Source organism: Micropterus salmoides, unplaced genomic scaffold, assembly GCF_014851395.1.
Source record: "Micropterus salmoides isolate LMB-PRFRI ecotype aquatic unplaced genomic scaffold, ASM1485139v1 Ms_hic_scaffold_11, whole genome shotgun sequence".
Classification (NCBI taxonomy): Eukaryota; Metazoa; Chordata; class Actinopteri; order Centrarchiformes; family Centrarchidae; genus Micropterus; species Micropterus salmoides.
This window is the reverse complement of record NW_024040152.1, coordinates 17,106,050-17,130,283: the sequence shown is the minus strand read 5'-3', so window position 1 is coordinate 17,130,283 and position 24,234 is coordinate 17,106,050. Positions and strand designations below refer to the sequence as shown.

The 24,234-nt window shown below is 39.3% G+C and overlaps 2 protein-coding genes across 6 annotated transcripts; one reads left to right on the top strand and one right to left on the bottom strand.

Annotated features, from left to right (window-relative positions):
• Positions 1-3,518: 3,518 nt before the first annotated feature.
• On the top strand, positions 3,519-18,663 carry rundc3b (RUN domain containing 3b). 3 transcript variants are annotated; one of them, XM_038711476.1, is made up of 11 exons: positions 3,519-3,718; positions 8,768-8,883; positions 9,170-9,303; positions 10,886-10,971; positions 11,067-11,156; positions 14,124-14,204; positions 14,715-14,889; positions 15,274-15,431; positions 16,334-16,517; positions 17,182-17,303; positions 17,391-17,531. In XM_038711476.1, the coding sequence occupies exons 1-11, from the start codon at positions 3,624-3,626 to the stop codon at positions 17,392-17,394; spliced, it is 1,245 nt and encodes a 414-aa protein (XP_038567404.1). In that variant the 5' UTR covers positions 3,519-3,623; the 3' UTR covers positions 17,395-17,531. The 3 variants fall into 3 exon arrangements, with proteins under 3 accessions (XP_038567404.1, XP_038567403.1, XP_038567402.1); XM_038711475.1 differs by having other exon boundaries at positions 3,521-3,718; positions 16,334-16,480; positions 17,391-18,663; XM_038711474.1 differs by having other exon boundaries at positions 3,522-3,718; positions 16,334-16,507; positions 17,391-18,663.
• Positions 18,594-24,184, bottom strand: slc25a40 (solute carrier family 25 member 40). Of its 3 annotated transcripts, none has more exons than XM_038711479.1 (10): positions 24,026-24,184; positions 23,684-23,791; positions 22,464-22,523; positions 22,265-22,371; positions 22,070-22,137; positions 21,599-21,723; positions 20,766-21,049; positions 20,542-20,623; positions 19,582-19,662; positions 18,594-19,503 (listed from the first exon to the last, which is right to left on the bottom strand). In XM_038711479.1, the coding sequence occupies exons 2-10, from the start codon at positions 23,781-23,783 to the stop codon at positions 19,370-19,372; spliced, it is 1,041 nt and encodes a 346-aa protein (XP_038567407.1). In that variant the 5' UTR covers positions 23,784-23,791; positions 24,026-24,184; the 3' UTR covers positions 18,594-19,369. The 3 variants fall into 3 exon arrangements, with proteins under 3 accessions (XP_038567407.1, XP_038567408.1, XP_038567406.1); XM_038711480.1 differs by having other exon boundaries at positions 19,586-19,662; positions 24,014-24,183; XM_038711478.1 differs by having other exon boundaries at positions 24,014-24,181.
• Positions 24,185-24,234: the final 50 nt, after the last annotated feature.

Sequence of the window (24,234 nt, the reverse complement as noted above, 5' to 3'; positions counted from 1 at the left end):
TGGTATGTTATTAGCTGTATTATGATGTTATTTTAGGATCATAATATTATAAAATAAGATACTTAGCATCCATTTAATGTTTGTAAATTGTGTCAATGTCCATGATTTTATCAAACACAGTGCTTTATCGTCTGTCCTTTTATGTTGTCACCTGTGATCTCGCTTTTTTGCATGCAGAACAATTAATATTATAAATATGTTTGGATTTTTTAACTCCAGAAATCAAAATCTCACAAGAAATCCCCCTTTACCCTGTCTGAAAGGAAGAGAGAGTAGAAAGAGGGAAATGGAAGAGCATGTGTTGTTTAACGCTTGACATTACTGCTGTGTGGTGTCGAATTGTGAAATTAATGTGTTGCATGAGGTCATAATGTTGTCTCAGTGTGGGTCAAAGGTACGGTACAGTAAGATGAGTCAAGAGTGATTAGAGTCATCATTTTGCAAACCTTAAAGGACTTATATCCATAATTTAATCTCCTGTTGAACTCATTGACATAACATTGTTTGACATCCCCCTTTGTCTTCATATTGTGCTCCTTACCTTTGTATAACTTTCCTTTGTGAGTATCTGATATCTAAGAGTATTATGAGTAAAGAACTGCAGTATATTGTATGAAGGGATCCTATGGTACTAGTGTTTTATTTTAAATCCTTCCCTCACCTTTGTTCTTACACCAAGATAAAGCAAAGCAGAAGCAAGCCACATTTCTTATCACTTCCATAAGCAACTCAGTAAAGTTCATCATTCTATGTCATGTGCTTCCTTTAAAGAGTGTTTTTAACACAGTCACCAATATCATGGGAAAACACTCCAGTGGTTTGTTTGATTCACGTCTCCTAAAGTGAACGTTCTGGCTGCTGTTTCAGCCAAAACCACAAACAGCCGATTAGTCAGTACACATGAAGGTAAGAACGTTGCTGCTTCTGGTTTGGTTTCCTTTATACACACAAGTAAATATTCAAGTTGAGATCATTTTATGTGTCAAAACATGGGAGGTGGTGTAAAGAGTTTATCCATAATATTTGTGTTGCTTTCAAATCTAACAAGTGGATGGTCTCAAAACATGTTTTACCAAATTATCAACAAAAAACCCTTCATGATGTAATGTAATGCAATATAACAGCACTGCAATAAATACTACTGTACATGCAACTGACCATCTGAGTCACCCGAGGAAGTGAAACAGTAAAAATACATAATAAATGCACAGCATAAAGTAAGATACATGATTACACAGTAAGTGGTGAAAGAAATCACAATAAATACACAGGAGAAAATAAAAACACAGATAGATACATTAAATGCAGACCTGGTGCATACAGGTTACCCAAACACAGGTGTGTCTTTAGCTGCCTTTTGAAGGAATTCACAGCGTCACCAGACCTTAATGGTGCCAAGTCAATACATTTACTGAAGTAGTGTATTAAAGTATAGTTTTGAGGTATTTGTACTTTACTTGAGTATGTCTAGTATCCTATTTGTTATATCTACTCCACTACATTTATGTGACAGGCGTAGCAACTACGTTACTGACGAAGATTTGACGCCCCCTAAAAACACATCCATCCATCCATCGTCAACCACTTATCCTGCATACAGGATTGCGGGGCTAAAAACACATCATAAGCTTAAATAAAATGTATACACAACACAAAATGGAGTAACGTAACACCTTACAAAAAAAGCCATGAATGGTTGGTGCACCTTGTCATCTCTATGAGTCGTTAGCAGCTCAAAAGAGACATTTCCTCCCTAAACACCTCCAATGGTTAGGTTTAAATTATTGTTTTTGGTGGTGGAATTAGGATAGAAAGAGATAGAATTACCCAATATGTTACACAAAACTAAATTAAGGATTTTGAATGCTTTTACTTTTAAAAGATTGTTTTTTAATCGTTTTCTTGGTATTTTTACTTAAGTAAAATATCTGAGGACTTCTTCCACCACTGACTATAATGGAATCAAACACAACACTAGAAATAACTTCCTTTAAAAAAGGATTAACATGTTAAGAGACCCCCAGGGACCCAAAATTACATTAATAATGCAAATAATCAAATTCTCAAAAATCAACCAACACAGTGACCCTGGTATCAGTCTACATCGTAGTTGTCACATTAGCTGTAGCGCTGACTCCTCCGTCCTTACCACATATTTCCTTGTCACAAGTGGAACGAGGCAAGGAGGACATAAGTGAAGGAAGCAAGGGTTCATAGATATAATATTGGACGGAACCCAGACTGAATATGTTATTGTCTCTGAGGCCACTGGATGGCGCTCCTTCAAGACTGGATTTAAAGGCACAACCAGTGATCTAAATGCAAAAGCATGTTCAAATCAGACCAAAATCAAAACACAGCACTGGAACATGGAGACACTCTCACACTCCTGTTTACTCACAGTGTAAAACAAACATTAAACAAAACTACAAAACAACTAAATGTAAGTCATAATGTTTTCTGTGAAATGTTCACATTGGTAGCCTGATTTTTTGTTAACACAGGATTAAAACAAATCTAGTATTTCAGTTAGCCTATGATAAACTCAGAAATTGATAACTCAAACTCTTCAATTACACGTGAACATACCTGTGATTCATTTGGTCAGAAATTGCCCAGTCATTGAGCTGGCTGCAACTACACTCTTTGAATGTGATGTTAAAAGAGCAATTTAAAGATACAGAATATTTTCATTACTTTTGTTGGATGAATCTGCCTTGTAATGCTGATTAAAATATGCCATTCACACGAGATCATTTCCTTTCTATGGATGATAGGCAGCCAATCAGACTGATTAACTCTTCAGACTGATAAAAATCATCTCGACCATCTACTGTCTGTCAGAACTCCCTTTAATTATAGCACCATACTTCCGGTTGGACAATTGTGCTTTCAAAATAAAAGTAGGCCAACTTGGAACATTTAAGTCAGTGTTTGGTGAAAGAACAACATAAAATATAATCTGAAAACAGAAATTCACTCCCTTGAAAACAATGTAGAGGACATGGCCTTAGCTATTACCCCTGTATACAGAACACCAAACCATACTGGACCAGTCAGTTTGTGCTGATACAGTTTATTTTTTAGAGCACACAGCATGAGCAGCATCTTCCTGAAAAACTCTTGAATTACAACTTATTTTTGAACATTTTTAATGCTCATGTCACTTATTTTACATGGCCACTCATAATCAAGAATCATAAACACTTTAAGACAGAATATTTGTCAAAATTGCACAATTTGAATTGCGCAGTTTTAATTATTATTGTGACTTCTAGTCTAGTATAAGCTAATTTCAGCTTTTCAGTCATTACATTATAGAAAGTGTTTGTTGATCAACATTTGTAGTCTAGTAAATCTAATACTATGCAACTGGCTTTCATGCGTGTATAAATAAACAACAAGCAGAGAGGCTGCTGGTCTGTCTTTCGAGCTTTTATTTTTAAGGCTCCAACCGGAAGTCCAATAACACTAGAGTTGACGCAGCCTCAACCACTCCTTCAGCTGAGGAGCCTGTGGTTCCTCAGGGTTGACGGAGACAGCTGGTCCTGCCCTGCTGCAGAAGGAGCTGACAGGGGGGACGACGCACCGCCTCCGGCCGCAGCCACGGACACGGGCCGGGGATGGCGTCGCTCGGCGTGGGGCTGCATCTCATCCGCAAACGCGGAGCAGGCAGGAGCGCCGCGGTGGAGAGGAGGAACCTGCTCACGGTGTGCAGGTGGGGGTTCCTCACACTGTTCTTTCTTGTAATGACAGGGTGGATGAAACCGCGTCTGCAGCTGATTCTGTGACGGCAGATTTGTTAATTCACTATGTCAGAGGCACGCGTTTGTTTGAGGTTAGCTCTGGGAGCAGCAGACTTCATATGCACACATAAGAAAGTCATTGTGTGTCTGCTGGACGAGTTGCATTGAAATATTACAGAAAATGTTTTAAAAAATCAGCTGGCTGAGCTCAGGTAAATGCCTCTATCCTGTGAATTGTGTATTATAATCATAAACACACAAATAGCCTACACATTTACGCCCACCACCAGCAGCCTCCGTTAAACATTCATGCAATCACATTTCAGTTTTAATTAGCCTGCCCTCATAATCAATTCAGTGTAGGATTAAGGCCAGGATTTTAGACATACTGACCCAATCCAAATTCCTCTATCACAACCCCACCCAGATTTTAGATTAGCCTTCAAAAGCAATATGTGAAATGTGTTCTTGTATGTTCATGTAATCTCTAATTTTCAGTTAGTGATGGTTTAAAGACAGTTCCAGACCTCCCTCCATACTTCCAGGAATATAATTCAAGTAGATAAATAGGCTACTGTGCTTTTTTTAATTTTTTTTTAAAAAAGTAAATCTTTTTTTAAATTTATTGAAAGACATTAAGTCTAGAGAACACTGCATAAGATCTGGGTGTATTTGCAGAATAAAAACATCCACGATAACAACATTGAGGACATGACCTCTGCTCTCCATTCATTCCTTAATGCATTTCTAAAAAAATAAGCTGAGTAATAAATATGGAGCAAGGTAGCAGCGATAGATGCTGAGGTGTACACACATGTCGCCTGCCTGTTTCTCCTCCTCTCTTTGTCAGTAGAAGTGAAAAGCTCTCTGCTCTGAGTATTGATTTGTGGTCCTCTCTGCGCTGCTTGCAGATCGTTTACCGACTGACAGTCCCTGTGGTGTGTTTGAGACAGAGAGTAAAAAAGAAGTAAGAGAAAAGGGAAGATTCGGAGGTGTAGCTTTTGTATTTTATTTTGGCACAAAGAGAAATGTAACAGTACAGAAAAAAATCTGATAATGCACCACCTGCTCCAGCTAGTGTCTGCTCAGCTGTTTTGGGGGACGTATAGAAAAAAAGGAACTTAATACAATTTTCAGGTTCAGGACGGTTCATGTGTGACCCAGCTCGGAATGCCTTCCTCCGTTAACGTCACTTGAAGCAGATGTAAAGGGAGAGTAATTAGACACAGGTGCCTCCTTCCTGACCAGGCTGGTCCTTTTCCGCCTCTTTCAGCCTCGCACCAGCCATCAACTCGCTGACTGGCACAAGCGGGGGTGGGAGAAGTGTGAGAGAAGTGATGGCAGATTGGCAAAAGAATAAGGACTAGATGGAATATTACTGCAGTTAAAGAAAGACTGAAGAAATCAACTTTTTGCATACTTTCCCATTTTGTGTCCTCTTAAGTAGTTTTAAGGTTATCAGAATCATCTTTTATATAATACCAAATATATACTGGTTCCACCTTCTCAAATGTGAAGATTTTATGCTTTCTTTATTATATATGTATTATAAGGAAATATCAGTGATTTTAAAACCTGGGTTATTTTGACATGAAAATATGTGAAAATAGGGCCCAGGTTTAAAAATAGCCAAATTATCTTTTATTATCTTTGGGGTTTGGACTGAAACAAGCAATTTGATAGTCATGTTGGGCTAAATTTTAATTGTTATTTTATACAATCTTTCTGTCATTTTAATGGCAAAAAGATTAATCAAGTGGACTAATTGATAGTTACTCTGGAGCCCTAGTGACATTTACAGTATATTTTGTTTTGACTTGTTGTATTTTTCATGTTTTTTATGGCTGCAAATTCTGGATGTCTTGTACATGTACATATTTGGGTCTTCTTCACTAAAACTTAAATGTTTGTCTACACAGCATACGGTTCGGCAACTTGAGTTAGATAGTATGTCTGCTTTTGTGTAGATGAGATTCTGTAGGGGTACAAAGAAACTGAGAAAATTAACTGTATTGTCTACAGTAGGCTGCTAGTTGAAATAGAGCAGCTGAAGACACCAGCTTCTCTCTCCTTCATAAACCCTGCTGCTTTCAGTGTTTGGACTCCATGTTTGCTGTCTTTGTCTTTGTACACACTGTCAGTCAAAGGTTTGAGACGCATATCCCATATTAATACAACAGCTGAAATGTCATCCTCATTGTAAGTACATAAATTAGAATTATACAAGAAAGGGGATGTAGTTAGTCGGAGGTGTTTATTTGTGTTCACTTTCTCTGTGCTCTATAACTTGGATGGAGGTGATGCCACTGGTGCTGATGAACTTATTACTCTTTTTAATTCAACCTGCACAAACATCTTGGGCTCTGTAGCTGCTTTGAGGATGAAACGCACTAAAGCACTTTCAGAGCCCTGGTTAAATTACACCACCCGTGCGCTCAGACGTGCATTTCGGCAAGCTGAGAGAAGGTGGAAGAAAGATAAACTCAGAGTGTCATATGAAATCCTACTGCAATATCTATCTATCTGACTATCTGTAAAATCTGTAAAATATGCAAAATCTGATTTTATTTCTAAGCTGGTCGCCATCAACTGTCACAGGCCACAGGTTCTTTTTAATATGTTTAACACCATCACAAATCCCCGCAACTCTGCTACTATTACACCTACATTGGACCTCTGTGACTCTTTCCTAAAATTCTTTGTTGAGAAGATTTTTGCTCTTCGATCTTCTGTAACTACATCCTCTGACCATGATCCCTCTGTTCCTCCTATTTGCCTTGCTGTCCTAGATCAGTTTGAGCCCATATCAATCTCCTCCTTATCTGAGGTGGGCCATCATCTGCGGCTCACAAATTGTCCCTCAGACAGCATTCCTTCTCGTATGATTAGAGAAGTCTTTCATACCGTTGGACCATGTATTTTGTCACTGATAAATACCTGTCTTGTCTCTGTTTATGTTCCGTCCGCCTTCAAACACGCTGTTGTACAGCCCCTGCTAAAAAAGGAAAATCTCGACCCCTCTGTTCTCTCTAACTTCAGGCCCATCTCTAAACTGTCTTCTTATCTAAAGTCCTGGAGAAAGTAGTTTTTACCCAGCTGCAAAAATTTTTAATTAATAATAATATTTATGAAAAGTTCCAGTCTGGCTTCAAACCCCGTCACAGCACTGAAACGGCACTTTTAAGAGTTTTTAATGACTTGATTAGGGACTTAGAAGTCTCTGCCGTCCTAGTGCTCTTAGACCTCACTGAAGCCTTTGACACTGTTGACCACTCAATCCTCTTGTCACGGTTGGAAAATTGTGTGGGAATCAAAGGTACTGCACTTAGGTGGTTTCAGTCCTATCTAACAGATAGGAGCTTCTCTTTCCACCTCGGTGATCATTCCTCTGAGACAGCCCCATTTACTTGTGGTGTCCCTCAAGGTTCTGTCTGAGGCCCCATCTTATTTCCTTTGTATATGCTGCCCCTGGCCTCCATTTTTGAGAGGTATGGGGTCTCTTTCCACTGTTTTGCAGACGATATTCAAATTTATTTGCCCCAGAATGTTATTTGCCCCAGAATGTAAAAACAAGTCATCTACTCCGTGCCTGCAGTTAGTCCAAAATGCTGCTGCCCACCTCCTGACAGGAAAGAAGAAGAGGGACCACAGGGGATCACATCTGTGTTGCGCTCCCTCCACTGGCTTCCTGTTCATTACAGGATTGATTTTAAAATCTTACTTACTTACTTTAAATGCCTTAATGTATTGGCTCCATTGTAATTAACCAAGCTTCTTCACGTTCATACTGCAGCTAGAGTGCTGAGATCCACCAATCTCCTCCTCCTGGATGTACCCAGAAGCAGAATTAAAACCAGAGGCGATCGAGCCTTTAGTGTAGTTGCTCCTAACCTTTGGAACAACCTGCCAGTCCATATCAGAACCGCCCCAACCCTGTTAAAAACACATCTCTTTTCTTTGGCATTTCCTTCGAGTTAAATCTGTTATTATTCCTGGCAATTTTAATATCACTATATATCGTATACTGTACATTATAATGTTTTATTGCTGTACTTTTACTGTGTAAGGAGTGTCTTGTTGTTGTATTTTAACCTGTAAAGCACCTTGGTCAACCTTGGTTGGTTTAAGTGTGCTATATAAATAAAATTGAAATTGATACTGAAAATAATCAGTCAAAAACACATCAAACATCAAAACATTACAATGTATAGTACATTGTCTGCTGCAGGTGTTCCTAAACTTTGAACTGGCAATCATTAGTTGATATTAACAGCAGAATATTGTACATGTGTTTTTCCTGTCCCGCCTCTTTCAAAGGAAGCACACGCTCTGTGGTCACCCTGCTACTAAGCAACGAAATAGAGATATGAAGTCAGTAGATAACATTAAGGGTTAAACACAATTTGGCTGAACTTTCAGAACACATACACACAGCTACACATACGCGCATCCACACACTGCAGCCTTGCCTATTAACTCTCCTTCCTGTCTAATTAGTTGAAATCAGATTAGTGCACATGACTGTCAGAGCAGGCAGCACGTTATGAGTGGTTCCCTCACAGGATATTAGTTTACAACTTTGGAGGGCCGATGTGTTTAGTGTTCATGCCTAGTAATTAATGACAAATGTTATGTTCAGAGGAAGACAATAAACTGTTTGTGTTACGTTAAAGATGACTCTTCTTTCAGTTGTTTGTTGTGTGCATTTGGTAAAATGTACATTGCCAGTGGGAGTGTGCCAAAGTAGTAGAAGCCCCTGATATCCTGACTTATTTAGTAGTTTGTGAAGCTCCAAAAACACTCGATCCTACAATTCCCATAATGCAACTATCAGCATCTTTCCATTAGACGCTCCTTCCAAATAAATGCCCATAAAGTTCCATGCAGTCTCCAAGCCAAGGTGACCCCTGGTGACATGCTCTTTACTGCTTACTCTGTGTAAAATTTGTGAAGTTGCCCTTTAAACTGCAGGTCCAATCACTGATTTTAATAACGATGAGTACGTCTTCTCTTCTTTTCAGGTTTTCAGTGAAGACTCTTCTGGACCGCTCATGTTTTGAGACAATAGATGACTCGTCTCCAGAGTTCGTTAACTTTGTTTCCATCCTGGAGCACATCCTCAGTCATCGACTCAAAGGTAAAAACGTAAGCAATATTCTTATTACCATGCACAGTATATTCTTATTATTCTTAAACTATACGCAGAAAGTTTGACTCCTTTCCTTATGTTTTTCCCCACCCTAACAGCCTAAAAGAAAAAAGTCCAATTAGTGCACAATTTATGTCACCTGTAATTTCCGGGTAATAAACCCGTCAACTGTTTGGTTAACAAATGCAAAGTTGATTCATCTTTAAAATTCAGAGCAGTATGAATGCAGATCCAAGCTTGTTAAAACTGCCATTTCTGTCTCTTTCTCACTCAGGCCAGACAACGTGGTTTGGCTATGAGAGTCCTCGGAGTTTCTGGGATTACATAAAGGCTGCCTGCAGTAAAGTCCCTCATAATTGCATCCGGAGCATCGAGAGCATGGAGAATGTGCGATCTTCGAGGGCTAAAGTGAGCATAAAACTGTCTTGTGATCCAATTTGATTACCTGAGGCAGAAGAAAAGAAAATCACTTGAATCTTCAAAATGTCAGAAAGTCAAATACAGAGTATTTGATAACAAAACAAAATATGTGTTTTATTTATCCCAAAATTGAAAGTTAAAAGCAAAAATCAGTTTTGTACAGACAGCACTACATCTTCTACTTTGAGTAACTTGCTTGATTTTGGCTTACTGTACATTATCCCCTTAGAGAAAGAACAAAGAACAAAAAACAAAAAAAGGAAAAAAAAATATTAAGAACGTCCATGCACATAAAACGTGACTCAGTCTTACCCCGTGGGTAAGAGAGCAAACGACTGGAGCTCATGTTGTTCTACAATCAGGCTGCAGGTGAGAACAAGACTTGCTGTTTCTCTCTCTCTCTCTCTCTCTCTCAGGCCATGAACTGAGGAATCAGAAAAGACAGCTTTGCATTTATATCAGAATCAGCTTAATGGGCTTAGTATGTGTACAAATACCATAGATTATATATATATTATAAGTATATGAAGAATGGTGCAAAGGAATACATTTTGAATTTCCTTTGTTACTGTTTCAACACATTTTGTAGGATTTTTAGTCATGAGACCTCCCAGGCATCATAATGGCTTTCTGAACTTTTAATTAAAGTAAAGCATGAAAAATGCCAGGAAATGCATGGTATCTAAATGACAAGTCATTAATAGCCATTTCATCAAGGCCTTTTGTCTGCTTTCCACTCAGCAGACTTTAGGGAAGTCAGTGTCGGTAGCGGTAACTGTTGCATACTATATACTATGGTGATCCCCTAGATTTACATTTTACCCAGAGGATGAATCCTAATGAATTTGATGAGCCCCTGACATTTCCAGTCACGCCACCAGCAGGTCAAGTTTTCACTTATCCAGTGAAACATCTCAACATCTATTAGATGGATTGGCACAGTATTTTCTATAGACATTCATGGTTCTCAAACAATGACTCTTAATGATTTTGGGGCGACTGTGGGTCAGGAGGTAGAGCGAATCGATCAGAAGATCAGCGGTTTGATCCCCGGCTCCTCCAGTCTGCATGTCGTAGTACCATTAGGCAAGATAGTGAAGCCCAAATTGCTCCTGATGGCTGTACATTGAGTAGTCAGAAGACTAGAAAGGCACTGTACAGTCAATTTACCATTTACCATGGTTGAATCCCTGATGTTTACTCCAGCGCCACCATGAGGTTGACATTTGTGGTTTTGAATAAAATGTCTCAACAACTGTTGGATGGATTAAAATTGTTGAACACATTAATTTCCCTCTAAATAATGAATCCAAACGACTCTTTGGTGAGCCCCCGGATTTTTCAGCTGTACTATGCGTTTGTGCTGATTAATATATGTTTGCATGCTAACGCGCTAAACTAAGACAGTGAACATATTAAACGTTACACCTGCTTTAGCTCAGAAGCACCACCATTCCTAGTGCAGCCTCACAAAGAAGCTGGCTCTTTATTCTTGTTATCATGTCTAGAGTATTACTGGTAACATAAGCTTCCACTAACAGCTCAGTGTTACTTGTTTCTCTTTCTGCAGGGCAGGGCGTGGATCAGAGTGGTGCTGATGGAGAAACGATTGTCAGAATACACCTCATCAGCACTGAGGGACTTCAAAACGACCAGGTCTTAATGTGGTGCTCATATACTGTACACACACAGTTTCTGCTTAGGATAGAGGAGCTTGTGTTGAATTAATGCCAGCAATGTGTTGACCGTAGGAGGTTTTATGAGGACGGAGCGATCATGCTGGGAGAGGAGGCAGGGCTGTTAGCAGACACGCTCATCGGACTCAACACCATTGACTTCAGGTACAAACCTCCTGCTAATTCTTACCGTAACTCTTTGATCTTGCTTTCTCTCCTTGTTGCAGAGCTGGTGTGTAGCTTTCTTTACATGAAATACACTTTTGGCAGCATTGTCATCGGAAAATTATCAATCTCTCTGCAAATGCTGAGGGTGATCCAAAAAACTTTCACCTTAATTAAAAATGAGATTGTAGATTGAAAAAGAAGCTGCTCCTCTTGATTGAAATTGAAATGCATTGTATATTGAATACTATATATTAGATAGGACATGGCAAAATACCAGAAATACCTTTTATAATACAAAAGCCTTTTTAAGTAGTGAGTAATGCTTTTATAACATTGACAATGTTCCATTTTTGTTGAGGTTTTTCAGAGTAGCTGTGGCCACTCCCTCACGCATTTAATTTAAACAAACAAAATTTAGTTTGCCACCTTGTTACGCATAAACCTGTTTTTCTGTAACGCGTAATCAGATCAGGCAGTTACTCAAGTGAGTTGCAACGTAGCGGGCTGGCAATCACCATTTTTTTCCAGAGATACAAAGAGAGTCAGAGGCTTGCCTCCTAACCTGCAGGTGCATCACTTGCAAACATTGCAGGCGTAAGTGATGGGGCAAGAAAGAAAGCATCAAATAATAAATTGTATATGTCACACAAGGAAACTTTATTAGAAGAGAGACAGAGATCCTCAGTGGTAAATTAAACACACTTAAGGAGTTATTTGCTGAACACTATAAACAGTGTCCTCAAAAATAACCATCAAGTAGAATCAGCACTGTGGTGATATTGGTGTGAGGTTGGGTGTGATTAGCAGAGCCTGTTTTTGTTGTTGTTTGCAATGTTTTTTCTGAAAAAGCATTCCAAAATAATTTCTTAAAATATAAACAAATATAAAATACCAGAGGTTTAGAAATGTGTTGCGAATGCGCGTTTGGTAAAGCAGCAGTTGGGTTCAGATCAGTAGTTTTGACATTTTAGATAAAATTAGACATTTTCTGATGAACGTAAAGGTACTCAGGAGAAATATACCACCATCTGATCGTGATGAAAGGACGTATACAGCGCCTGTAACAGAACTCATCTCCCTAGTTTTCACGTTTACAACATTGAATCAAAGTATATTTAGGTTGGCTTTTTTGGACACTGATCAACATAAAGACTCAGTCCAAGTAAAAAAACAGATCTCTAAAGTGAATCAATGAATTACAAATATAATATACAAAAGATTCTTTGCATAAGTATTTACCTACTTTAATAGAACATACAGTGGGTACGGAAAGTATTCAGACCCCTTTAAATTTTTCACTCTTTGTTTCATTGCAGCCATTTTCCAAAAATCAAAAATTCATTTTATTTCTCAGTAATGTACACTCAGCACCCCATCTTGACAGAAAAAAACAGAAATGTAGAAATTTTGGCACATTTATTAAAAAATAAATACTGAAATATCACATGGTCATAAGTATTCAGACCCTTTGCTCAGTATTTAGTAGAAGCACCCTTTTGATCTAATACAGCCATGAGTCGTTTTGGGAAAGATGCAACAAGTTTTTCACATCTGGATTTGGGTATCCTATGCCATTCCTCCTTGCAGATCCTCTCCAGTTCTGTCAGGTTGGATGGTAAACGTTGGTGGACAGCCATTTTCAGGTCTCTCCAGAGATGCTCAATTGGGTTTAAGTCAGGGCTCTGGCTGGGCCATTCAAGAACAGCCACGGAGTTGTTGTGAAGCCACTCCTTCGTTATTTTAGCGGTGTGCTTAGGGTCATTGTCTTGTTGGAAGGTAAACCTTCGGCCCAGTCTGAGGTCCAGAGCGCTCTGGAAAAGGTTTTCGGCCAGGATATCCCTGTACTTGGCCGCATTCATCTTTCCCTCGATTGCAACCAGTCGTCCTGTCCCTGCAGCTGAAAAACACCCCCACAGCATGATGCTGCCACCACCATGCTTCACTGTTGAGACTGTATTGGACAGGTGATGAGCAGTGCCTGGTTTTCTCCACACATACCGCTTAGAATTAAGGCCAAAAAGTTCTGTCTTGGTCTCATCAGACCAGAGGATCTTATTTATGACCATCTTGGAGTCCTTCAGGTGTTTTTTAGCAAACTCCATGCGGGCTTTCATGTGTCTTGCACTGAGGAGAGGCTTCCGTCGGGCCACTCTGCCATAAAGCCCCGACTGGTGGATTGCTGCAGTGATGGTTGACTTACTACAACTTTCTCCCATCTCCCGACTGCATCTGTGGAGCTCAGCCACAGTGACCTTTGGGTTCTTCTTTACCTCTCTCACCAAGGCTCTTCTCCCCTGATAGCTCAGTTTGGCCGGACGGCCAGCTCTAGGAAGGGTTCTGGTCGTCCCAAACGTCTTCCATTTGAGGATTATGGAGGCCACTGTGCTCTTAGGAACCTTAAGTGCAGCAGAAATTTTTTTGTAACCTTGGCCAGATCTGTGCCTTGCCACAATTCTGTCTCTGAGCTCTTCAGGCAGTTCCTTTGACCTCATGATTCTCATTTGCTCTGACATGCACTGTGAGCTGTAAGGTCTTATATAGACAGGTGTGTGGCTTTCCTAAACAAGTCCAATCAGTATAATCAAACACAGCTGGACTCAAATGAAGGTGTAGAACCATCTCAAGGATGATCAGAAGAAATAGACAGCACCTGAGTTAAATATGAGTGTCACGGCAAAGGGTCTGAATACTTATGACCATGTGATATTTCAGTTCTTCTTTTTTAATAAATTTGCAAAAATGTCTACATTTCTGTTTTTTTCTGTCAAGATGGGGTGCTGAGTGTACATTACTGAGAAATAAAATGAACTTTTTTGATTTTTGGAAAATGGCTGCAATGAAACAAAGAGTGAAAAATTTAAAGGGGTCTGAATACTTTCCGTACCCACTGTACCTACCTACATCATCACTGGTGGTAAAAGAAGAGAGGGTGCTTTGATTTTCCATTCTGTCTTCACTCTTTAGCTTCTGTCTGAAAGGAGAGGGTGTGGACGGCAGCTGCCCCGCAGTAATCGACTACACGCCTTACCTGAAGTTCCCTCAGAGGTATATAAGGTCAAACATCACCCATCACACAGTTCACCAGTGTGACGGGCAGGTGGGAAAGACATGCCTAAATATGCTTTGTTTGTTTATTTTTTTGTATTAATTTAAGAATAACATTTATTTATTTTAACAAACTGTTTTAGTACCATTTCTGAGGGCAGATGTCATAATTCTTGTTGGTAAGGTTGTTAAGGTTTGTTAGTTGTAAGTGGGGACATGAGCAGTTTATGTAAATCCTCATTTGGCAAAAAACTACCTGTAAACATGAACATATTGTTGTGTGTTGTACTAGAAAGATACTGGAGATCAAGTTTATTTTAAGTTTTACACAATGAATTACATTGACACAGATTTGGCCAAATTACATTATTTATCTGTGTTATTTATCTAGTTAGCTTATTAGACTTTATTTCAGCACCATGCACTGGTCAAATAGCCTGTATCTCCTCATGTGGGGACACTATTAGTATTAGTGTACTAATATGGGGCTCACCCTGGTTCCCTGTGCAGTGCGGACAGCATCAGCAGTGACGAGGAGGAGATGAGAACTCTAGGGAGCAGCGGTAGTGAAAGCAGCACCCCCGACAAAATGGCCACTGCCGCCTCCATCTTCACCGAGCAGAGCAACTTGGTCAGCAAGTGCAAACGATTTGAGCAGAAGTATCGCATGGCACTGGAGCAGAAGGTAGCACCTGTGTGTGTGTGTGTGTTGAGTGTGTGGATAAATAAATTGGATGGTAATATATGCCAATGTGACATTCTCCTTGATATTTTCATGGCAATTAGAGGCACGAATTGTGAAAGGAAGAAATGCCTTCTGTGAAGAAAGATTTTTGACACACACACAGATTCTTATTTCTTGCATATACAACATCCGTAGTGTTTCTTCCCTCTGTGGCTTCAGTTGTAGTTGATGATGAGGTTTCCAGTCTCTGCTCTCTGGTCATTCCATTTGCTTTGAGCCAGAACAAATAATTCAGATACTCAGACAGCAGTTTCTCCATGGCAGTAAACAAACAATTGAAAAACTCTGTGTGTGTGTACGCTTGTGCGTGTGTGTTTGTCTCAGGGTTACCTGGAAGAGCTGGTCCGTCTCCGAGAAGCCCAGCTGTCAGAAGCTGTGTCTCACAACAAAGCTCTTCAGCAGAGCCTAGCAGACATGCATGTCTCCCACACACTGGAGAAAGAACAGCTCGAGTACATCGTACTGGAACTACAGGACCAACTGTAAGTTCAGGACCCACTTTGTGTGTGTGTCTGTTTGCAAGTGCATGTGAGGTTGCCTGACGATAAGGTGGAGAGGACTTTGCAGTAGTTCCAGCTGTGAATTTGACATTCAGGACTCAGCAAGAAGCCTTGCAGGCAGTTTTGTTATTCGTGTGTTGAATCCATCACAGTCATTGCTGCTTTTAGCAAAGAAACCATTTCCATTAATGTCGTAATCGGTGAAAAAACCCTTTCTCTGTTTGATCACTAATTCAGTGTAGGCTGCAAAGTCTGTCAAGTGGTTTTGTGTCACAGTCTCTGGTAATTAAGCTGTGGTCTCAAGCCGGTGTGATGAGTCAGTAGATGTTTTTAAATGCAAATGGAGCCTTTATGTCACTTTGCTTTTGACTCTGAGACAAGACAGAGACTGAGAAAGATGCTGTGACTATAGTCAGAGATTAAAATATGCAGGTAAAAGTGGGATTTGAGATGAATGCAGAAAAATACACAAAATCAAAGTGAATCAAAAGTGGTTTGTGATTTTGTAAGGGAGGACTTAGAGTGTGCAGGCTGAGTAGAGATAGGTCGTGGATCATTTGTTGAGCAGGACCAATACTTTAAAAAATTTGATATATATTCTTTTTAAATTACCATGGATCTCTTTAGTTTGGTTTAAATAACTGTTAAATACTGAATAAATAACTGACCAAGATAAAATAAATGTGTCAATGCTCTTATATAGACAAACTACTGTATGTGGAGTTGACATAGCCAATAATATAATATCTTTTTTTTTCCTTTATATGATTGTGTGTAGCTTTTGGTTTTACAAACAGGAAAAAAAGGTTTGGAGTAGCTGCTAGTTGATGCCTTTTTATGTCAATAATTTGTCTCCAGCTCTGGACACTGTCTTTTGTCTTTAGGACAGTGATGAAGAACAACGATTTGCGGTCCAGACAAGAGTTGACAGCCCATCTGACCAATCAGTGGCCATCTCCTGTCGCCCTGGATGCCAACGCCGTTGCCTTGGACACGCTGCTGTACAGGAAGAACAGGGGACAGTGGGAGGAGTATGCAGATCAGTTGACAGCTTCCAGGTTTACTTTGGTTGTGCCTAGGGCTGCAACTAATTAATAACTAATTGATTGATTTCTTTTTTTTAATTAGATGACGTAACTGGTGACATACACAACAGACACAACAGTACTTGGGGAAAATATACAAAAACAGAAACGAGAAACAACTGTGCACAGACAGACAATAGCATGCTGGATGTTTAAGGCAATTTGTGTATGGGTGTGTGTATGTTCAAGTGGTAGAAAAATGGAGGTGGTGTCGGGGAAACTGAGTTGGGAAGTATAAAGATTAAATGCTTTGAACTTAAGTAACAAATAATAAAATAAATAAAAAAAGGAGGGGGGGACTAGAAAAAGAAATTCAAAAACAACAACAAGAAAAAACAAAAAAACAAACAAAAAACCTGAACGAGGGAAATATATATATATATATTATATATATTTTTTTATTGTTTATCGCGATGAATATCAATATCAAATGGTATGAATTTTTTTATTGTGATAACATTTTTGCCCATATTGCCCAGCCCTATCTGGGACCAGAAAATGTTTGACATTTTTGTTTGCTAAATTACTGAAACAAATTTATCAGGTCAAAAAATGGTTGCTGATTCATTTTCTGTTGATTGATGACTTATTGTTTCAGCACTAGTTTTGTGTGTTATCTTGACTGACCCTCTATCCTCTCTTTGCAGGAAGAGTTTCCAGAGTCTGGAGCAGCTGTCCGCAGACATGAGCCTTTCTCAGACATCTCTCGAGCCATCACACACACACAGTCTGGAGGCCAGGTCGGCCAGCACACACTGGCCCCACCAAGGTACGTCCCCTTCTGCATGTGAGCACTATTGTGCATAAAGGCCTACACTCTGATGTGGGCTTTAATCATGTTTACCACATCTTTCAGGTAAAGAGGAAACTCCATCCCTCAGAGGTCTGTGTGGCTCCCTGACCTCAGTTGCCAGCTACAAGTCTCTGGCCAGCCTGAAGTCCAGCGAGTGTTTGGCCAGTCCTGCAACAGAGATCAGCAGCCCAGGCGTCACACCTTCATAGGGAATGGAGAGCTAAACGGATCCCCACCAGGGCCAGACAATCCAGGAAGTTTCTAAATGTAGGTGATTGATATGCTTGTTTGTAGAAGTTTATGTTCTGTATGTGGAGCCCAGAGCTGTAACAGATTGATGCCAGGTTTGCAAGTTGTGAATAGGGTTAAAACTCAAGACCAGCTCCATCAGACTGAAAGTCTCATTAATCTACCATTCAGCTGAAACAACCTCTGACTCTTTAAAAGAGCAACTGCAGCTGTAACTTCAATAAATTTGTTTGTTTTGTTTGTGTTTTTTAACCTGTGGAGCATTGGTTTTCTTTTCCCTTCTTGGAAATACATTTAAAAAATAGAAAGTTAATGTAAGAATTACCAAGTCACTTTACAGTATTGAGAAGACAGTGATGAGCAAGTGTTTTCACCCCTCTGGAAAGGGGGTGGTTTCCCAGGAGATTATCGCATGCTGAAAATACTGACAATAGATCAGAGAAAACATAAAACAGCCTTGGTCAGTGATTAGTCTCGTCACTACAAATCATTTCCTTTTATTATCTTCTGTGCTGCTGCCATTATTTCTTAAATTTTTTTAACTCTAGCAGTTTCTTTGATTTATGATGGTAATGGTTCATAAGTTATGTCATCAAAGTTGCATATAATGTAGTCAATGTTCTTGCGCTTTTGTCAGTCTCTTTATTTATTTCATCAGTTTTATGTTGTCAGTGTTGTATCCCATGGTTTCATTCTCAGGTAATAATCACTGATTTGATATTCAGCCTTCAGTTCTGGGTTTACTTTACAGTTCAGCTGTATCAGACACAGACTATTGTTCCCTTTAAATATTAAAATGCAGTATTTTAATTGCTAGTTACCACTAATAGATCATTCCTTAAACTCTGAATAACAATCTGTGTTATGACTCTTGCAGCAGATATTGAGAATGAGAAACAAATTTATTTGGAGAGTATTAGTATATTGTAGTTTGTATTATTGGTGACTAGCCGTGTACCTCGACACTGAACTCATGACTTTGCCTTTAGCTTGTTTCAGCAATCATTTGCACAGCCGTACAGCAGATGTTTTATTGGATTTGTTTGCCTTTTTATCATTTTGAATAAACTCCACTTATTAAAACAGTGAAAATTTGATAGTGACATTAGTTTCTTGTTGGCAACAGGTGTGTTGACAAAGCTTGAATAAAGTCAACAAAGTCAATCAGGTACTTCACATTTTCATTTACGTGTGTCACAGTCCTCTTCCACAGTCTCTTGTCAAATTGAAAAAAAACACTCATAGCTTTACACTCACACTGTACTGGCATGATATAAGCTTTTTGTGCGTTTGTCTGTCACACACATTTACACGTTACAGGGGATTGGAGTGGAAGTGCAAAAACACGGAGATCCTCTTTTGGTGTCCGGGAAGGAAACCCGGGGTGACACACAGAGGAATAAAATAGAAATTAATCATACAACTCTAATGTAAGGACTTCAGGCACAATGCACATGATCCCAGGGAGAGCGCCACATGTGGAACCTGGAAAATTACATATTAACAAAAATGTGACTGCCATCTGCTGGCTGATAAATACATCAAAGAACACAGCTCAGTTGTACACACATTATCTATAGCAGGAAACATAAAACCATATAATATTCTAATAAAAAGCTTTTGATATACATTTTGATCTTCTATAATGTCTTGTAATGCAGAAATGGGTCAAGCAGTTCATTTTTTAAATTCCATTTCTGCTTGTGTTATTAATTTGGCAACATAAGCCTTTTCCTTCAAGGTGTGGTTGTAGAGGTGTTTGGAGAGAAATGACTAAAAACTGGAAAAGAAAATCAAGAGTTGCTGGTTTGCAGAGACCCTAGTATCCTCTCCTGGTTATGTTTGCGGAAAAAGGCCTTCCCAAACTCATAAGTGCTGATCATGATGGCACAGGCTGGGGCCACTTTGATCAGCCTGGGGAGGAAACCTGGCAGAGATAAGAACAGATAAGAGGCTTGATTACATGCTGTTCTGTTAGATATGACTGGGTCACATAAGTATCTACCTGCAAGAAGTCCACTAAAGCCGTCCTGTGCCACGATCCTGCTCATCACTCTGAAGGTGGAGGAGGAGACCTGACACGACACTGAGAAGACAACAGTAATGTTATGCTGAACATAACTCATGGACTCTTAAGAACTGACCACAACAGCTGTAGTTTCAGTAATCTGATGTACCACCACAGGCCTGTCAGATGAGTTCAAGTACCGCTTCAAGCAGCACAACCCGCCATGTTCTTTTGAACTGGCTTTAAACTATTTAACACCTGAACATAGAGTTTTCCTTTTTGTTTCCCCTCAAGTAGGTGTAATGTTGGAAAAATCATATTCCACACTGTCTGACAGTATCACATATATTGTATCAGCTTCTTCAAGTGAAATATTTAGCCCAAGACTCAAAATGAATCTTGAAATATTTGGTATCTTTGGAGACTTTAGTAGACAATAAAAGGGATCCCAGATAGTTGTCTTGGATTGAAGTTTGACTGCGCTGCACCAGACCAACTGGCATGTGCTGCTTGTTAAGGGGTTTTAACACGTTTATATAAAAGTTGATACAAGACATAATGATCAATGACTGGATGTTGCAACCATTTATCCATCACTTTAAGCTATTAAGTTCAACATCTCTGCTCCCTAGTTTGCTTTCAATCACAGTACATAATATTTCATCTGACTGAGGGTTGGTTGAAAGTCTAAAGTGCAGTCATCTTGTCATAGCTGGTAGCTTATTTTCTTGCCACCAAATTTTAATCCTACTTATTTTCCTCCTAATCCTAACCATGTGGATACATTTATTTTTAACCAAATCAATTTATTCAAATTAGCTGGGCTACAACACCATGCAGAAGTATCTCCTAGGGTTAAGGTACTCCTGGTTGGGAATCCACTGATGTACAAGATTTGTAACCTTATGACGAAATTTGCTAATTAAAATGAGAATAAAGAGTTATTGCCATAATTACAATTCTTTGCTTGTAGCTCTCCCAGCTCAACCTGCCTTCTCGTCTTGACGACGTCAAAAGGTAACGTTACAATGGATGCAATCTGAAAGAAATGGAATCATGTATTAATTACCAGATTAATTATTAGTTTACAATTTACTTATGAATTGTGATTTATTTTTGTCAAGATAATCAACATCCTCATCTACATGTTGAAAAGCTACATGTTGCGCCGATGCACTTACAGAGCCAGACACCGCTCCGGATATGAAGGTTATAGTAAACGTGGGTTCTCTGGTGTTGTACCATTCACACAGCCAACTCTTGCCCTTCTCATAGTTGTACCAGTATATGGCAGAGAAGGGCACGTCTCGGAGGAGTGTGGGCCCCAAACCCCGCCACAGAGACAGCCAGCCTTCTCTCTGCACTGCCGAGCGGATGCAATCAGTCAGCTCCCTGTACGACTGTTTCTGAGACTGCAGCTTCGTGCGAATCAGCTCCAGAGGGCTGATCACCGTCGCTGAACCCACTGACACACACAGAATGGAGAGAGAACAGAGGGGTGAAAAAGCTCAAAACACATCTTCACTTGCTGCTGGACAGAAGTGTGTAAAAATCAAACTGTTGCAGAGAAAACTTATCAAAACACACCAGACAACAACGACTGAGTTAAAAAGCTTAATTTTCACTGAAAACCATTTTTCAGTTTGGAGGAGCATTTTAATGAGGGTAGTGCATCACTTTATAAATGATCATAAAGCAGCTTTTCAATATGAAATGTAGTGTAGGATGAAATTACAGATACTCCGGGCTATAGGTCAAAAGGTGTGGATAGTTGCCCTTGAGAATTAATCTGGAAATGAAACCATCAGCATTATTGAAATACTGCAATACGTTCAGCTGAACTCATACTTTTATTGATTGATGCCATTTCTGTTAAACAGACATCTTCTATTCTGTGAACAACAACTGAATGCAGGCGATCAACAGTAATTGATTTTAAAGCTCTTAACACTATGCCGTGTGAGAGCTGGAATCTGTCCGGCTCTCTTCAGTGATGCAACAGCGGTCAGCTCACCTCTAGCGATAGCTCCTGCCAGAAGAGGGGCCTCCTGAGCGTGGTCTCCCATCCTGACCCTCAGCACTGCACACAGCTGGTCATAGCACGTGAAGTAGATCACTGTAGCTGGGACTGCCATCACACTTTGAAACACACATGGAAAATATCCATAAATTATGCCTCCATCAAAATTATTCCAGGCAGGGAAACCACAGAAACAACACCAACAAATTAATTAAAGTGTTTTATTAAAGAAATTTCCATTTCCAACACTTAACATAAATAAATCTTTGGTAATCAAAAATAAACTCAAGTGGTTTGCCACTAATTGGTCCAACTTCAAAGGGAAGCACCCTTAATGAGTGCATTAGCTACAGGCTAAACGGCTGTCGATCCACCACATTTGCTCAGTAACTCTGCTTTAAGAGGAGAAAAGGCAGAATGAAGTGCAACGAGGGAATAAAGGGACACAGAAGACTTCACACTCACAGCGTTGGAGGTAGGCCGCTCCATAATGCCTTTAATCCTTCATGGCGTACGATCTTGACGAAGGCATCCTGCAGAGATGCAAAGTGTAGAGTAAGTGTAGAAAGATCTGCTGTTTGGCAGTCAGGGGTTTTCTGTGAAGCTCAACTTTACACAATGTGTAAATGATGACATGCAATGGGCATGGGAGATTTTTACCAGTGTGCCATTAAAGTGACCGCTGGCTTTGTACCAGGCCTTGGAGCTGCCGTTTTCACAAACACATATGTGGTCCATAAGTCCATTGCAGTAGACAAAGCATTTCCCTGAAAGATATTGAAAAAATTGATGTGGTCATCTAACATTTACTGCATCAATATACGTAATACTAGACCAACGCACTTCATATTAATTTTACCTTTGGGGAAGGGATTTTTCTGTGCTTGCAATCTGATCTTCACAACATCCAAAGGTGTAACTGAAAAAAGCAAACAATTAACATGAGCCTCTTATGTATGACAATTGGTACACTGTACAAATGTTGCCAAATGGGATGTTCCCCTATGCAAAATATAGATCTACTGTACTTATATTATACACCAATGATTGAACATTTATTTGGCCTGTTCGTATGCAAAGGTCCAGGTGAGGTGCGACATGAGTGTTTTTGCCTGAAATGTTGTATATATTTCACATTGCTATAAACCAATTGCAGAAGCTAAACAGATTTTCTGTGGTGTTTTTCTACATTCCAGGCAAACATGAATTTACCTTCATTCCAGCACATTATGAAAATGTTGTAAATGTAAATTTGAAACTTGATCCAGATTAACAGTGAATGTCACAGTGAACATAAAGTCACTTTTTGTTTTGTTAAAGTTCAATACAGAAACTATTTTTCAATCAAATATATATCAAAATATCACATTCACGTAATAGTTTTCAACATGCTTATTGTTTGTTTTCTTGGTTAACAAAGCTCATAATAACTACAGCATTCTATTTGCCAGTTACCCTTAAACCAGTAAAGATTTTTATTGTTTAGGCCATCAGCTTCATTCATCCACAAAAAAAAGAAACAGGATGTTCACTGTGGATTTCCCATAGTACACTCATTTGATAGTTTATTAGGTACATCTTGCTATAACCAATGCAGTCTCAGATAACAGCTGTGCAAAAAAGCCTACCTTCATGAAGGTTATAATGTACAGTTTTTATTGACACTGTTTTAGAGAGGTGTTGATATAGATTCATTTTTGAGGCTGTAGTTTGGGCTGCTGTTGAATTATATAGCACAACAAAGTGTTTGCTTACAGATATTTCATTAGTATAATAAATTAGAATTTACAGACTCAAAATTTCCATTAACTTGAGTCAACACTTTAAAATGATAGCATTGTATTAGACTGCATTAATTTGAGCTAGGTGTATCTAATAAAGTGCCAACTGAGATGTAGGTGTCAAGCTCTTTTAAATTTGTCTTTCATGATGTACTGAATTGAGTAGAAACTTGTCTGGAAAACAAACAACGTGTTGTGCGAAATGATCAGCAGTAATGCTGCATTTAATGAACTAAAACAAGTAAAACACCAGTCTTTAAATACTAGACATGACAGGTGATTGGTCTGGTTATCTCACCAAACAAAGATGTGAGGATGGCTCCGGAGCAGGACGCCACCATCTGTTGGAGTGGAGTAATGCCATAACCGGCTGAAGAAGCAGGACTTTCACCACTCATACTTCCTTCTAAAAACAAAGATACAGTTCGACATTAGACCTGTTTTAATCTATATGTTAGTTGTCGTGTATACAAGAACTTGCTTTACTAAATGAGCTAATTCGCGACCACAGACACGTTGGCTTGGTTATTATAAGAATATAATTCCAGGTGCTGCAACATTACATGATGAAGAAGCCCTTAGGCTAACCGGCGTTAGCAAATTACTTTAGCTAACGTTAACTTCCTACCTGCTAAATTACCTCAACGAAGTCTTCCATGAACACACGTGCCTCTCAGGTTTTTTAGTTCCCGACAGTATGAGAGTTATCACTGTCCTACAGCCTCTAATCCTTGCTTACTCACGTGTGCATGTTCAAGGGTTGTTGTAACCCTAGCTAGCTTGTCAGTTTACACAGCAAACATTACATGATCACAATGTTACCTAATGTTAATTTCAGCAGAGCACATT